Genomic DNA, 15,652 nt, shown 5'->3' with positions numbered 1-15,652 from the left:
GAGGAGGAGGAGTAGGAGGAGACGACATGGCTGCTGCTGCCGGGAGCTGAGCTCTCCTCCTCCCTCCGGAGCTCCGACTGCAGGTCCAAGGCTGCAGGTGAAGCCGGATCTGGTGAAGACCGGTCCACGGTGGAGGATCCGGGTCTGTCCACGGTGGACCGGTCTCTGCTGGAGGATCCGGGTCTGTCCACGGTGGGCCGGTCTCTGCTGGAGGATCTGGGTCTGTCCACGGTGGACCGGTCTCTGCTGGAGGATCTGGGTCTGTCCACGGTGGACCGGTCTCTGCTGGAGTCTGAGCTGGAGGATTTTTTGGTGAACCTGCCTGATTTTGTCTGAATCGCATCAAGAATTACTATATAAAAATAGAAAATAAAAATGTACTCGGTGATTATTTCACTTGTATGTCGTAGAGAGGCATCAGTATTGGATTGGTAGTCGGTGGTATCTAGCTGGTAGACTAGTGATTAATTTCAACAATAATTTGTTATTAATTTTGACAAATACACACTTCAAAAGCATTCTTTTGGTAAACCAAGAAAGCCTTTCCCTCTCTTTATTATTTCCAATAACTCTACTTGACAATCAATTACACCAAATAGTTTTAAATAATGAATAAAAACAAATGCTGTGTTCCCACTTTGCACAATCTCGCCTCTTTTACGGCGGATAATGTGAGAATAATGTCTGCATCTGTGCTCACAGGTGTTGGTGTACGTCGTGGGGTTTCACTGCAGCGCGTGCACCCGGAGGCACGAAACTGCTGCCTCATGATATCCTGCTGATGTGCTGCTTCCCTGCTTCTCAGAGGCTTAGAGTAAAACTAATCTACCGGTCCTCCTGCTTTCCTTGCATATTCTGAATTGTTGGATAGCGTTAAATTGTTCGTTTTTGGACAGAATTACACGTTGTAAAATATCCCAATGCTGTTTTTTTTGCTGCATTCATGCATCACATCGCCGTCCAAACCCAGCAGCTTATTCCTAGATGTACCTGGCTGCTGAACACATTCAGGCAGGTGGGGCTGAGTGACACGACACAGCAGCAGCTTCCACAAGTCCAACAACATTTTCCCCATGCATTGAATTTCACCCCGGACTCCGGGAGTATTTCTAGCATCCCCACTTAACGTGGTTAACGCTCGGCTGTGACGCTTCTAAAGGGGTGAAAAGCCATCTGAAATAAATGGACAGTAATGAGTGTGACTTTGATTGCCAGTCTTTGTTCTGTCTATTGGCGGGAGAGAGAGAGCAATTAGCATCGCTCCGACAGTCTATCAGCGCTTTGGAAATTGGATTTTTGGTCCAGAGTGGTTTCCATAAGACCCTCGCGTCACTCTGACACGGTAGTGCCGCTTATTTAGCGAAGGCTGAGGCTCCGTGCACCTCGTCTGCTTCATGGTGTATTCTAGCATCACTTGATTATGGTGATCCCAAGAAAAACAGAGTTTATCCCTTGAAAATGTTCCCGGCAGAAACCTTTCAGTGTTACAACAGCAGGAGGAGAGCTGGGAGAGCGTAGAGCAGCAGCTCCATCTAGTGGGAACCAGTGTACGCTGTCACCTCTCGTGTCCCTTTACCTTGGTAATAACAGCAATAACATGACGACAAATAACTGACGTAAAGTATAAGATGCAGGTTTTGTGTTGCTGCTCCATTTAAAGGAGAAATATTCTTGGTGTGTTGTGCATCATTTGTACATGTCCATCTGTAGTGGAACCTCATGTTTTACATGTTAAGGTGGAGCATTGAGGTATAATTATGGTGGATTATCTACACAGAAAACTTGTTCATCACATTAGTTGGTGACGATATTGTGCTGCTTACAGCTTCATGAAGTCCTGAAGTTTTACATCAGGGCCACAACTGAACACATGCAGCTGCATGTGGTGCCCTGTCCCACTTTACATGGGAGAAAACAGACAGACATCTTACAATTCTTTATTTTCTTCTTCTGCAGGGAAAACCCGTTCATGTTGTGCGCGGTCAGCATTCATTCTGGCACATTTGCTTTTGTTTCAGTAGTTGGTGGTAAAAGCTTAAGCTAAAACATCCAATCCTGTTTCCTGAACCGACTAATAAGCAATTTTTAGTTTGCATGATTGTAATTGAATAAGAAGACCTGAAATGATCACATTTATTTAACGATGATTAAGTTATAATTCGAGGGACTTGTATTTGGTGCCACCTAGTGGGGAGGTTGCAGATTGCAACCAACTGAATACCCCTCCGCTGACTCCTCCCTTTACAAGTCTTCGGTAACGCAAGTCGCCGAGTGCAAATCCGTGGTAACGCCGTACTAACACTGCTTTAGGAGCGGCACCGCAGTTTTACACTCGTCGCTCACTGTGCCGCGGTTTCACAAGCATGTCGAAGAACTAACGGTTCTAACGGTAAACTATTCCTCCTATTTAATTCAATCTCTGTTTTAAAAGTTGACTTGCAAAGCCGGAACACCAGAGTGGTTCCACAGCGAGGCGAAGCTCTGCTCCTTGATGGAGGAGGCGACGCTGCTGCCTGTTTATCTTTTGATAACGTACGAACACAAAAAGCCTTCTCTGGAGCCAGTGTGTGTTTGTCCGTTCTGGGCTACCGTAGCAACACGGTGGACTCCATGAAAAGAACCCGCTCCCTTTGTAGATATGGACGGTCCATTCTTAACTAACGAAAACACAACAGTTCTTAGTTTGAGGGGATTACACACTAATGGAAACATGGTTATGTTCATTATATTCCATTACTGGCAATAAATCCCCTGAAATGCTAACTACCGGCCCTTTAAGAAACCGAATACATTTCCTCCAGGAGGTGTTGTGTGTGTGGCTCAAACACATCACCTTATAAAGAATGCTGGTGGCAATGTGGCTCGCAGGTCTTAGTATTTACATTTCATGCAACTTAATAATTTGACTTCCCTACATTTCAATGGAGAATATATTACTTATTAACTTCAGAAAGCATTTCAAACACAAAGCATTGTTAAATGGTGTTCATGCGGGGAACAGACACGTGTAGCAGGACGGCCTGAGGTTGTCTGGCCCGACTGACAGACCTGGGTTTAATCCTTATCTGTGGAATTATCTTCCAGCTTCATACGTCAACATTGCCACTACAGATGTCTGATTTTTAATTTGAGTTTCCATTCGAGCTGTTTTTTTTAAATCTTAGCTCGTCTCTGTATTCGTTAAAATTACCCCCAGGGATCAATCAAAGAGCCTTATCCTGTCTTATCCTGTCTTATCTTGGCCAGCACGCTTTTGGAAAATAAAAATATATATTCCTCAGAGGCTTTCCTGGTTAATTTAAGAGTTTTTACTACTTTACATTTACTGCTTTAACCAGAGAGTTGACAAACAAATGCTCATTTGAGTTTTTTTGGAAGGTGCTGTCAAATCCTTTAGGGCATGTTGATCCTCGTAGTACACACATGTATTTGTCTCTCTCTCACACACACATGGATGGAGTGTTTTAGAGTTAATTTACTAATATTTCCTTCAGGCAGCCTGGTCTCTCTAAAGCACGTTAACGGCTCTGTTAATTATGTTTCGAGGGAAGTGATTGCTTCGTTGATTGCGCTGGTTTTTGAAAAGAAAAGCATTTCTAATCAGAGTACATGGACGTCTGCTTACAAGGGGGGGCGAGACACCCAGGAGACCGCTGTTCAAGTCCCGCTTGCAACCAAATGTCAACATTGACTTATTCTTATTCCAGCCGTAATTTAGATTAAACACTAAATAACCGAGGAGTCTTTTGGTGTTTTTGTTTTATTTCGATTCAATTCACAACATCAGCCACGTGTTTAAAACTGTGACAGTAATGTGTTTCCCTCAAAGCATAATTGACGATGCAGTTTGGTTGTATGGGAACACACATGCTCTCAGTTGTTGCAACTTGCTGTCATGAACCCACCTGTCACTTTAAGTTTTGGGCAACAGAACTACATGCTTAGGTTTTGTGAAAGATCGTGGTTAGGAGAAAAATAAAGTATGTTGGTTATGTAGCTTCATTTATAGCTTATGTTACGTATGCAGTGTGAAGTAAGTAGGCTACATAGTAACGTGAGTGGCCTGCTCAACATTGACTGATGCTTTCACTCGGGACACAAACAGTGGTCTCCTGGGTGAAAGTGCTGCGTTTGTTCGACCCACCCATCCAGCCTGACTATTGTTCTCTGTTCTACGCCACCCTGACTTCCAGAGCAGTTGCTGTGAGCATCTAGTATTGCTACAAGAGTAACTAGAAAGCTGGAATCATAAAATCGCAAAACATCGCCGTGTTTCGGTATCAGACAGCAAAAACATCCGTATTTGATGCTCTGGGAACGAGACCGGGCTGAACGCTACACCCCAGGCGGTTCCTCTCTCTCGTACCCTCTTTGTCTTTCAAACACTTACACTGACTTTTAATGCTTACTCAACTTAATCGCGTTGGTTTGCGCTCCGCTGCTTGGAATGATCGAGTGAAAATGTGTTTATTTTACCTTGCGTCTTAATGCCCCCCCCTTCACCATCCCAGAGGCAGTCGACCCTCGAGTGTGTTCATGCTTCCTCGCGGCTCAGCACGCTGTGTCTCTTCTCTTTACAAATAACCCCATTTAGTTGAGAGAACGAATGTTGCCAGAGATGTCAAACACTTAGCCCGGGGACGGCCATGCAAAATGTCCCAGTGAAATATATTTTAGTTTGACTCAGTTTGATCAGACTTCTTCACCAGCTAGTTCCAAAGTCGAAGCATTGGACTCTGATGTCTGATGTCCAGATCCACACTAATGGCCAAAACTGAAGTAAAGTTGTGATATGCAACACCTGCTTGTCTGTATGTGGTTAGTAATCACAATCGCTCCATATTCAGCCTTCACAAGATTCAACACCTGCACGCTCTGCATGTACTGTGGGTAATGTGCACGGTTCCGTCCTGCAGGTTAATGAGGTTCCTGCAGGAACCGAGAGCAGAAACAGTGGAACAGAACCGACCCGAGGACACGGAGGCTGGATTCCGCTGAGGTAAGAAGTTTGGAGGAAATGTGATGTTCCTTCTCGGATGACTTTGGCTGAACTTGAACTGTCTCGGGACATGAGCAGAGTTTTCCTTATGTATTCATTATTTGTGTCTCTATTTTGCTGAGGTGGCGCTGGTGCTATTTGTGGAACTTAAATTAGCCTTTGCAGGAATTGAGGCTACGACACGCCGCTTTGTCTTTCCTTCCCGCTCTCAATTATGCAGTGGGACAATTTTGTGCTTAATAAATATGTTCTAAAGTGTTCTGAGCCGGTTAGTCAGCACTTATTTTTATGTTTTACAGCCTCATCTTTCCAGCAGGAAGCTCAGGTGACGTCTCTGTGTTAGCACCATTTCTTAGGAAGTTTAAATTGAGGTTTTTCGTCTCCATTAAGAGTTTATTATTCCTTCAGATTGGCTTCCATATTCATCTGGAAGCTATTTGCATTTCTTCTACAAAACAAATAAAGAATCAGCTTTGAAGCAAATCACACACCCTCGAAACAAAAACACATCACCTCCGTTCCAATTATGAGAAGAAGTAACTCACTGCACACGTAAGGCCCAGCAGGAAGACAACATTATGATGTTCATCATTTTAATTATGTATTACTTTGCCTCAGCAGTGAGCTCAGTAACGCTAACTGCTCTGGAAACAAATGTTTGCTCGTTAGTGTATTATAAGTATATATATAAAGTACAGAAGCTTCTGTCTATGTAAACATCACTTGTTATTCTTATAAAATGACAAACTGGGGTATAAATGATTTTGTCAGATATACCGCCATCTGTTAAAACCTCTTTTATTAGTTAATGAACTACTAGAGGCACATCCTGATCCTGGTTGTGTTTATTGAGTACAGGACAGTCAACGTTCATTATATTACATATTATATTATATTTGACTTTATATAATAGAAATACATTATTTCATAAGAATTAGTCTTGCATTTGAGGTCCTACTGTACCAAATAGAGTACAAAAGAATGAAGAGAACAAGTACTCATACAAATTATATCTTTGAATTATTATATTTAATGCATCATTTTGTAAGTAATGTATTATATCGATTAGGTGGAGTCATTTTTATGTAATGTAATGTATACACTCTTGTATACATTACATCATAAGTAAAGAATCAATATGTCCCCGATGAACGTACTTGAGTAGAAGTATAAAGTATAATAAAGTAGCACAAAATGGAAATACTTTAGTAGTTAATTACTTTCCACCACTGGTCTGAAAGTAACAAAATCCACCTTTCAGCACCTTGAACTATCAAAGATAAACATGTTATCATTCATTTGTTTAAATGTGTCGTTAACGTGGGGTTGTATCAATTATGACCAGCAGTTACCTCCTGGTTTTTAAATGCCCAACAAGAAATAAAAACAATAAGAACACCCAAAATCCATGCATTCATGCATTTAGAAAAAATAACTAAATTTTAGCCCAAAGTCCTTAAGAAGCACCCAATAAGCACGTTTCTAAAGAGAAACTCCTGTTAGCTCAGCATGAAGCATTCCATTCACAGCATGAAGCGTCTCTCTGTTCTGGCTGTCAGGTATTAGAGAGGACGCTGCTGTCACACACTCATCTGAATAAATGATTCATGGCGTCGGGTTGAGAAGCTGCATCGCTCATCACTCAACTTGGAAAGTGATGTAATGTTGCGTGGATCAAATCACATTTTTTGAACGTGGAGGGCAAGAAGAAGACAGAGTGATGGGCAGAGGTTGAAAGCTTGAGTCGGAACGACAGGAGGAGGTGGGAGAGAGATGTGGGGGAGAGATGTGGGAGAGAGGTGGGAGAGAGGTGTGGGGGAGAGATGTGGGGGAGAGAGGTGGGAGAGATGTGGGAGAGAGGTGGGAGAGAGGTGTGGGGGAGAGAGGTGGGAGAGATGTGGGAGAGATGTGGGGGAGAGATGTGGGAGAGAGATGTGTGGGAGAGAGGTGGGAGAGAGATGGGAGAGAGATGTGGGGGAGAGATGTGGGAGAGAGGTGGGAGAGAGGTGTGGGGGAGAGATGTGGGGGAGAGAGGTGGGAGAGATGTGGGAGAGAGGTGGGAGAGAGGTGGGAGAGAGGTGTGGGGGAGAGAGGTGGGAGAGAGGTGGGAGAGAGGTGTGGGGGAGAGATGTGGGGGAGAGAGGTGGGAGAGATGTGGGAGAGAGGTGGGAGAGAGGTGTGGGGGAGAGATGTGGGGGAGAGAGGTGGGAGAGAGGTGGGAGAGAGGTGTGGGGGAGAGAGGTGGGAGAGATGTGGGAGAGATGTGGGGGAGAGATGTGGGAGAGAGATGTGTGGGAGAGAGGTGGGAGAGAGATGGGAGAGAGATGTGGGGGAGAGATGTGGGAGAGATGTGTGGGGGAGAGATGTGGGGGAGAGATGTGGGGGAGAGAGGTAGGAGAGAGAGGTGGGGGAGAGGTGGGAGAGAAAGAGACAAAGTTTCCTAACGCAGCAAAATGCATTTCATTTTAGTCCACAAACATCCATCTATGGACGCATTGTTTCCTACTGTCAAGAGAAAAGCTCACTCGTCTTTATTGCTGAGATGTCATTTACATTATTAAATATCCTCTGAAACTCAATAACACTCAAACTGCACCCAACAGGGAGAAAGACTCCAGAGTGACTCAGGCCCACAGAAGCTTTCCTGTTTCCTCCAACTAAACTAAATGACACCAAGAAAAAGAATGCTCCTGTTGGGGATTTTTTTATTTGGCTGATGCTTCAAACTCTCTTCGAGTTTGTCCAGTCCAAGTTAATTTGGGATTACTGCAATGCCAGGATGGGAAAGTGGAGTTTGAGGATTTGAGCCAAAGATGATCTCCAAACCACCTCTCAGCAGACGCATGTGTATCAAACATCAGGGACTCTGACTTCACTATGATCGCCAGTTTGTTGTAGTTCTGAAGTTCACTGTAGTTCCATGATGTATAACAGCTGCTGGTCCATTTGGTCAAGTGCATCCCTGCATCAGGCTTTCACCTGTTCATGGTTCCAATGTGGATCTGGATCGGCCGAAAAAAGGTTGAACCTAGTTGAGCTTTGAAATGCTCGCAGTCTGTTAGAAATAAAATGATGACCATGCAAACCACAACACATTTCCATAACAGCGTCCGATGAGAGATGTCTTAATGAGGTAATCAAAGCGTTGCAGGATTTTATTTTATTTGTGAGGATTCATTTCTACGAGCAAACGAACACCAACAAACACAAACGAGCCGACATTAACTTCACTTTATTTGAAACTATTTTTCCATTTCTTTGAACCATCCACCAAAGACAATACATTTATTTTGTGCAACAATAACAGCAACAAAATAATTCAAATTAGAAAGGATTCAAGTTATTGGTTGCGTATGAAGCAGCAAGTTTACATCAACAGTAATGATGTGAAATATTTAGTGATATTCCAAAAGTTGTGATAAATACAAATACAAATAAAATCTTCCTGCTCTGAGAGTCCGACTAAAACAATTAAATAATGATTGAAATAGTGCCTCAACCTAATCGTAACCATCACAGCTACATTACATCTCTGACAGTGAGGCTCATGAACCAGTTCTCTCATCTTAACCAAACCTCAATAATCTCAACTGACCAAGATGTCCTCACTCGTCCTCTCGAGGTCTTTAACCTAACTCTGTCCTCACAAAGATAGACGTTACCAGTGTGTACTCACACACACACACCTCTTCAGTAATCCACTGCTCTATGCAGCACCTGTCCTCTCGGTGCTTACAGTTTGTTCTGATAGATTCAGAGAGACTGGTGGTGTTCAGTATGTTGTCATAATGATTAGAACCTCCTGCAGCCGTCGTCACACAGTGGACCGGTTACAGGGAGACGTCTCCTCACGGTGTCAGTGGGCTGCAGTCTGCAGAAAGCTGAATATTGATGAGTGTCACCATATCACACTGAATGCAGGATGTGAGCAGGACTGCTGAGGAAGTAGACTTTAAATAAATAACCATCAGTAAATGCATTTAATACTGTTATTTTTAAATGTATAAGCCATAGTAAAGACTTTGGTGCATAACAATGTTTCACAATAAAATAAAAGTTATGTCGCAATTCCAGCAACACACACTCAATACTTTGCTCTTCTCTGAAACTGTTTCTTAATACATTTGTATTGTTTTTCTTGTCATTACTTCTTCCACAAGTGAGTTCCGTATCAGACCACGACGGCCGCGTTACGTCAGGGAGAGCAGCTTGATATCGTAGCATCCGTCCACCTGGAGCACAGACAAAGAAACATCATGTCTTCCCCTCTGCATGTCTCTAACAGGCTGGGAACACTCACACAGGGGCTGATGTCATCGTGGCTGATTGACGTCCTGATGGCCGTGCACAGACCACTCACATCACAACTTCACTCATAACTCTTTTAAACATCAGTAGATTTATCAAACTATCAAACTTTAAACTAACGAGAAGACGATAAACCCAACAGATGAGAACACGTGTGTGACATGTAGTTCTGTCTTTGGTGGAGATGATATTTCATTTGCTGTTTTGGTGAGATCTGTTTGAGAAGGCAGATATGCTTGTGCTATATAAATAAAGTTTATATTATTATTATTAATAAATATTAAACACGATGCAGAAGCCCACATATCTTTTGGGGGAAAAAATGTATATGAATATTTTTTGTGTTTTGTTTTGTTCATATTTTACTTGAGAGATACAAACACATTGAATCTGCAAGTACCAGTTGATTGATATATTATTGAAGTACTTATGTACAGAAGAAGCCAAGAGTCTGTGTGGCTTTCTCTGGGTTAACTGAAGCGATTGTTCAGCATGGGGCTGGAGGCAGCAGGTGATGTGTGCGTGTCACTCACATCATATCGTCCGATGGAGGCTGTAGTCTGGTTGGTCTGCATCACCTCAGTCAGAGCCCACATCTGCTGGATGCTGGATGAGACGGTCTGGGGGTCCGGGAGGCCCTGTGAGACATAAAGAAAGAAAAACAGACGTCAAGCAGCCGGCGGATATCTGGACCAAGACTTCCTTTTCCGTGCTCTGCTGATTGTTTCCAGTCCGACTAGCAACTCCAGACATTTTTTCACATAATCCAATTGGGGTTTTTAAATGTTAAATTTAGACTAGAAAGTATGAAAAGAATGTCAGAAAGATGGTCAGACACACACAAAGAAAAGGAGATGTTTACCTCCAGGTCAGGGTGCTGGTCGACCAGCGTCAGGTCAGACAGCCAGTCAGAAACCTCCTTCTCTGGGTTCTGGAAGTTCAAATTGCACAGTTGAGTCAAATGTTGCACTCACAATGCTGGAATACTTCAGCTCGACCTCAACATGTGCGTGTGAATAGATCCACTGTGTGTCACTTTGGCTCCATCTGCTGGTAGAATAAAGAAGGACGAGACAGTGGACAGCTGTGAGTGCTGCTGCTGTCCCGTTCACCTCTGATTCCAGTCTAAAGCGAGTCCATCGCAGCTTTAACCTCCTGTTGAGTCACTACGGATCATCTTCTGATGAAACTAGAAAGCTCAGCGTCTGTCTCCTTATTCCCAAAATACATACGGTTTTATTTTGACGTATGAATATTGAGCTGAACGGGTTCAAGTTTAACTAACATATTACTAGCTGCGTAGAACACCAACCTAGTGAACTCTTTACACCTTAGACGTCCTCAAAACCCACGAGTTAACCCCTCCCCCAAATAAAAGTAAAATGTATTTGTATTACAATTATTATTATTGTTATTATTAGCAATATTAATATAATAATAATATGATCATATTATTAATGATAATAATAACCACAGTAGCAACAATAACAAGTAATATTATGATATATATGTATACTTATAATTATTTAATAATAATAATAACAATACTAATAATAAGAATAATACTATTATTAATTATAAATTATTATTATATAGTATAATAATAATAATAATTATTATTATTATTAATGCCACAACTGAAGCCTAATTACACTACAAATCAAGTCATGATATTACACTGATAACATGTTCATGAAGCTCGTTACCTCACTGAATCATTGCCTCCACTCTCAGAGGCATTTAAGCCTCATTAAGTCAATAATCCACTTTGTGATTAATGTTTACTTTGATCCTCAGAAGTAGTGAACACACTTTCTCTCTCTCTATAAAAGACAAAAGAAGAAGCAGAGAACTGACCGGCTCCACGTGAGGGAAGATGTTGATGTCTTCCAGGCTGAAGGTGAGCCAGGCAGAGGACGGCTGTCTCAGGATCAGTCTCACAGAGACCACATGATCCGGCTCCACCTGCATCTACACAACCGACACGAAAGACTGACGTGAGCTATGCCAGACGTGAAGCGGTTAAATGACACACTGAGCACCCGAAAAGCTAAAGATGACCAACAATAACAGGTAATAAAAGCTGAATAAACATAATTTACGCCATCACGATGAACCTCTTAAGCTATGTCAGACTCGGAGCAGCCTCTGAAGTTAACACAGATTAAATCCCCATTCACCATCTGGCTCTATTTGCATGCAGAGGAAACAAGAAGAGAGAGATAACGCGGTCTGTATTGTCTCCACACATCACCATTACAATGCTTATTGAGCCTTTCTTGCAGACTCGGCTGACTTTCCTCCAAAGCCGGCTGAGAGGCAAAACAAACAGCACTAATCTGTGACAGGCCGCGTTGGTTTTATGCCCAGTTGGATCTGTTGGTTCACAGATCGGATGTGCAGTTCAGCGGGGAGCTGCCTCGGGTCGAGGGCTATCGTGGAACATCCAGTGGGATGAAAGAGGAATTAAAAATACACAGGAAGACTCAGGGGTGCACTCATCATTTCAACACTAGAAGAATAAACAACACCTGAGCGCTGCCGACATGTTTACACGTCTTCATGGTGTAGTCGGCCCTTCAGAGTGGACTGATTGGAAGATCGATCGCTAACCGCAGTTCTTGCATTGAAATAGGTTTTTGGTGATTGGATTGCATTGGAAAGTGCTCGACCCATAATCTGTGTATAAGAAGTGGACGTATAGTCATCGTGACGTCACCCATTGGTTTGTGGACTGCCGTCGCCATCTTGGAATAAGGCCGTCACCATCTTCACTTTTTTGCAAATGATGAACAAAAGTTACCATATCTGGACTGAGGAGGAGTGACGTAGTGACGCCGCATACGTCTCTGGTAGCGGGGGGGAGGTGTCAATCACAGTAAGCCCCGCCCTAAAGCATCCCCTGCTTTATGGTCTGTGTGACTCTAAATGGACCATAATGTACTAAATGAACATCATGCTTGACCACATGTACAGGTTTGAATTCACCCAAAATGCTTTGAGGACGGATTGTGATCCAACAGGAAGAGTTGTGACCAAATTGAACGACGGTGTGCATGCTATTCCTTTTTTTCCGAGTAATTGATAAAGTACAGAAAAATGTAGTCTTCATTTGAGTAAATATTTTGCAGCCAAATCAAATTGTTTACTTAATATTGAACCTTTTGTTTCTTCAACGGCAGAGGCTCGCACAAACCACGCTTCACATCCCACCTGCGCCCTGTGGACGGAGCAGTAGTCCTGGGAGCCTCCCTCAGTGTGGGGGTTGTCCATCAGCGGCAGGTCTCTCAGGGCGGTGCACCACTTAGCCGGGGCCTCCTGTCCGGGGCTCCTCCTCAGCAAGCGGACCGTCACGTAGGCTGTGTAGTAGTTCTTAAAGGTGATCTCCTTAATCTGAAACACAGACCGTGGATTATGAAAACTGTACAAATTGGGGGCAAACAATTACATACAATAGCTCCCCATGTTGCATTATTGGAACCTAAAGACAAACGCTTGGCAGAGATAATTCCTTCATGCATAAACTCGCTCCGAGCAGACGCCTTTGAAGCTCGAAGCTTGAAGCTAATGAGGAGTCACTCCGCATTAAAAAAAAGATTTTTAATGAGGACTAAATGCTAAAAAGTAGATCAATGCCCCAAAATGTTTGAAGTCTCTCTCGAGCAAGGAATGCAGCTTAATATTCAAACAAATGTTTTGTATGTGTGTGTGTGTGTGTGTGTGTGTTTTCTGGTAACTTACTAGACGGTGCCGCAGGGAGACACCAGAAACATGGATGTAGAATAGAATGGTGCTCTGAGAGTTTATTCTAACAGCATGCTGGGGGACAAGAAAGTCTAACTGTGAAGAGATTACACACATTTCTTTCGTGATGCGCTGCGCTTTCTTCTGCAGTGCGTTGACTTCCAGGGCTGTGATACACGAGTCATACCGTCGGTTCTCGGGTCAATGTGTGATTCATGTGGAGCTACCTGTCCAGTACTAGCGATGACGAAAACCCTGTGAGCTCACAGTTCTATCAGACTTGTAAAACAATAGAAGCACGGTGTTGGTTCATGACATAGAGTGGAGATCAGTGGAGTGGTTGGAGATACAGCTTCGTGAAAACCAGGGGTTAGTTTGTAAAAAAGCAGAAACAGTGTATTGCTCGGCTCAACATGAACCTCATCAGAATATCGAGTCATTTGTTTTCCATGCGGCTGAATGTGAAGTGGCAGCTTACATTGACAGGCTTCCCAAAGGGCAGCGTGACGTCTACAACGCAGACCCCAGAGTGAGCTGCGTCTGCTTTGGTGTCTCCGATCTGCAGGTGGACCGGAGGCTTGATGGTGCAGCTCACAGGCTTGATGTCATCACTGCTGCCGCTCATCTTCTGGAAACACGTGAGAGTTACACACTCGATTCAAATGACACACCTTCTCTACACTGAGAAAGAAATGTGTTGAAAGTGGTCAGAGCTGAACACTCTTAGTCCCCACCAAGGCCTCAGTGCTGATGCATCTGTATAAAATGAGATTTCTTTATTACAATTACCCGTAGATGCACCCCGGGCTATTTGCACATGCATACACTTGAGTGTGTGTGCGTGTGTCTGTGTGTGTGTGTGTGTGTGTGTCTGTGTGCGTGTGTCTGTGTGTGTGTGTCTGTGTGTGTGTGTCTGTGTGTGGATTTGTGACATCAAAAGCATTAATGTTGTGGATATTTGACGTCTCCGGGTCACCCTGAGAACAGACTGCTCAGTGAAGTCGTGGACGTCTGGGGCCGAGCAGGTAAACGGTGAAGAGAGTGACGTGTAATCTGAGCATTCTTGTTTAATCGTAACAAAGCACAAATTATTAAAATTATCATAAAGTATTTTCAATTCATACATACATCTTAAAACGAGTCTGTAGTGGAGATGTAACTGTTACGCAGTGTGTCAGTATAACAGGTAGCAGGGCTGCAGGAGATGGGAGATGCACTGGTTCTATAGTTCTCTTTGCAGATAACAAAGAAACACATGGAATAAAAAGTCTCGCGACTGTAAACTGCTGTAACTATGTGTGATGAATATGTCATTGTTAGCGTTAGCTGGTCCGCTCTCTGCTAGCACCACGGACAGCGACACACTGCGTCACACAGCACGACTCATGCAGCTCAGCCGAGCAGCAGCACTGACGGCGTGTGACGTCAACTGTTCATGTCGTGATGCTGCAAATCACACATAACGTAACGTTTTAACGTAACGTTACCGCGGAATCTAGCGGTGCAGAAACGGGCTAACGGATGAGTCGGCATTGCTGGTTAAAGAGGGGTCGAAAGGAATCCACAAAGTGACGCTGTATTCAGCACTCACCTTTCTTTGGGTCGAAGGCGACGAGAAAAGCAGGACCGACGCGCTTGAAGTCGCGTATACTGACATGCTGATGACGCTGTTACTTCCTGACTGTAACCGAGGCGACGGTGAGCGTCTTAAAGGGCCAGTAGCGCTCTCAGCCGGCTGTGTTTGCTCCTGACCCGGTCCTGATGAATGTTTGCTCCTGACCCGGTCCTGATGAATGTTTGCTCCTGACCCGGTCCTGATGAACAGGATTCTATGAAAAGCAACTTGAACAGTGTTCAATATTATAAACACACCCTGCCAGTATTGCACATGTATTGTTAACAGTATGGCATATTTGTTGAAATGGTTATGTGGGTATGAATACGCTGATAATCAGGTGATACTGGTAATACTTATAATTTGAATGACAGTTGTGGAAATTGAGCTTTCACTCTGATCACTGGAGGCTGTGACACTTCTGCCTCAAGTCTAAGTCGACGTCAAAAGGAAACTTTTTCTTGAGATTAAATACAATTAGCGATGGTTTGAAGAAAACATTGCCCCCAAAAAACAGACAACGGTTTTATGTGGTTCTAGACAGATTGCACTCCATATAACATGTATAATATTAATACTAATATTAATAATGTGAATAACCTGTCTTTATATTGCACAGTTACACTGTTTACAATAACAGAACACAAATTAAATGACTATCTATATTCTTTCACATGACCCTTATTTATTTTTTGTTATCTTTTGTTTTTCATTCAAACCCTTATGTTTATTTAAGTATTTTATTTCATTTTACTGGAGACAAATCTATGACTTTTACCCAAAGTGAACATCTCAACAGTTTGGTAGAGGCAAATAATGGGAAAAAAATGAATGTATAAATATAATTCTGGATTGGGCCATAGATGATTAATTCTTGTCATAACAGCTCTGTTTTTTATTAAACTGCCAGCTGCTGCAGCTTTTTTGTTTGTTTTTTACAGATATTAATATGTTCCTGCAAAAGCCTGCAGCAGAGGGCAGGCTTA

At 43.1% G+C, this 15,652-nt stretch overlaps 1 protein-coding gene across 10 annotated transcripts; it reads right to left on the bottom strand.

Annotated features, from left to right (window-relative positions):
* Window positions 1-8,215: 8,215 nt before the first annotated feature.
* On the bottom strand, window positions 8,216-14,715 carry nicn1 (nicolin 1). 10 transcript variants are annotated; one of them, XM_076096093.1, is made up of 9 exons: window positions 14,643-14,715; window positions 13,530-13,679; window positions 13,049-13,126; window positions 12,521-12,700; window positions 11,165-11,278; window positions 10,170-10,238; window positions 9,841-9,945; window positions 9,148-9,231; window positions 8,216-8,949 (listed from the first exon to the last, which is right to left on the bottom strand). In XM_076096093.1, exons 1-8 carry the CDS (start codon window positions 14,706-14,708, stop codon window positions 9,190-9,192), a joined length of 804 nt encoding a protein of 267 aa, XP_075952208.1. In that variant the 5' UTR covers window positions 14,709-14,715; the 3' UTR covers window positions 8,216-8,949; window positions 9,148-9,189. The 10 variants fall into 10 exon arrangements, with proteins under 10 accessions (XP_075952208.1, XP_075952209.1, XP_075952210.1 ...); XM_076096094.1 differs by having other exon boundaries at window positions 8,216-8,936; XM_076096095.1 differs by having other exon boundaries at window positions 8,216-8,880.
* Window positions 14,716-15,652: the final 937 nt, after the last annotated feature.

Source organism: Anarhichas minor, unplaced genomic scaffold (genome assembly GCF_050575085.1).
Source record: "Anarhichas minor isolate MPS153535 unplaced genomic scaffold, ASM5057508v1 ptg000021l, whole genome shotgun sequence".
Classification (NCBI taxonomy): domain Eukaryota; kingdom Metazoa; phylum Chordata; class Actinopteri; order Perciformes; family Anarhichadidae; genus Anarhichas; species Anarhichas minor.
Note: the sequence above shows the minus strand (reverse complement) of the source record. Positions and strands in the feature narration are given on the sequence as shown.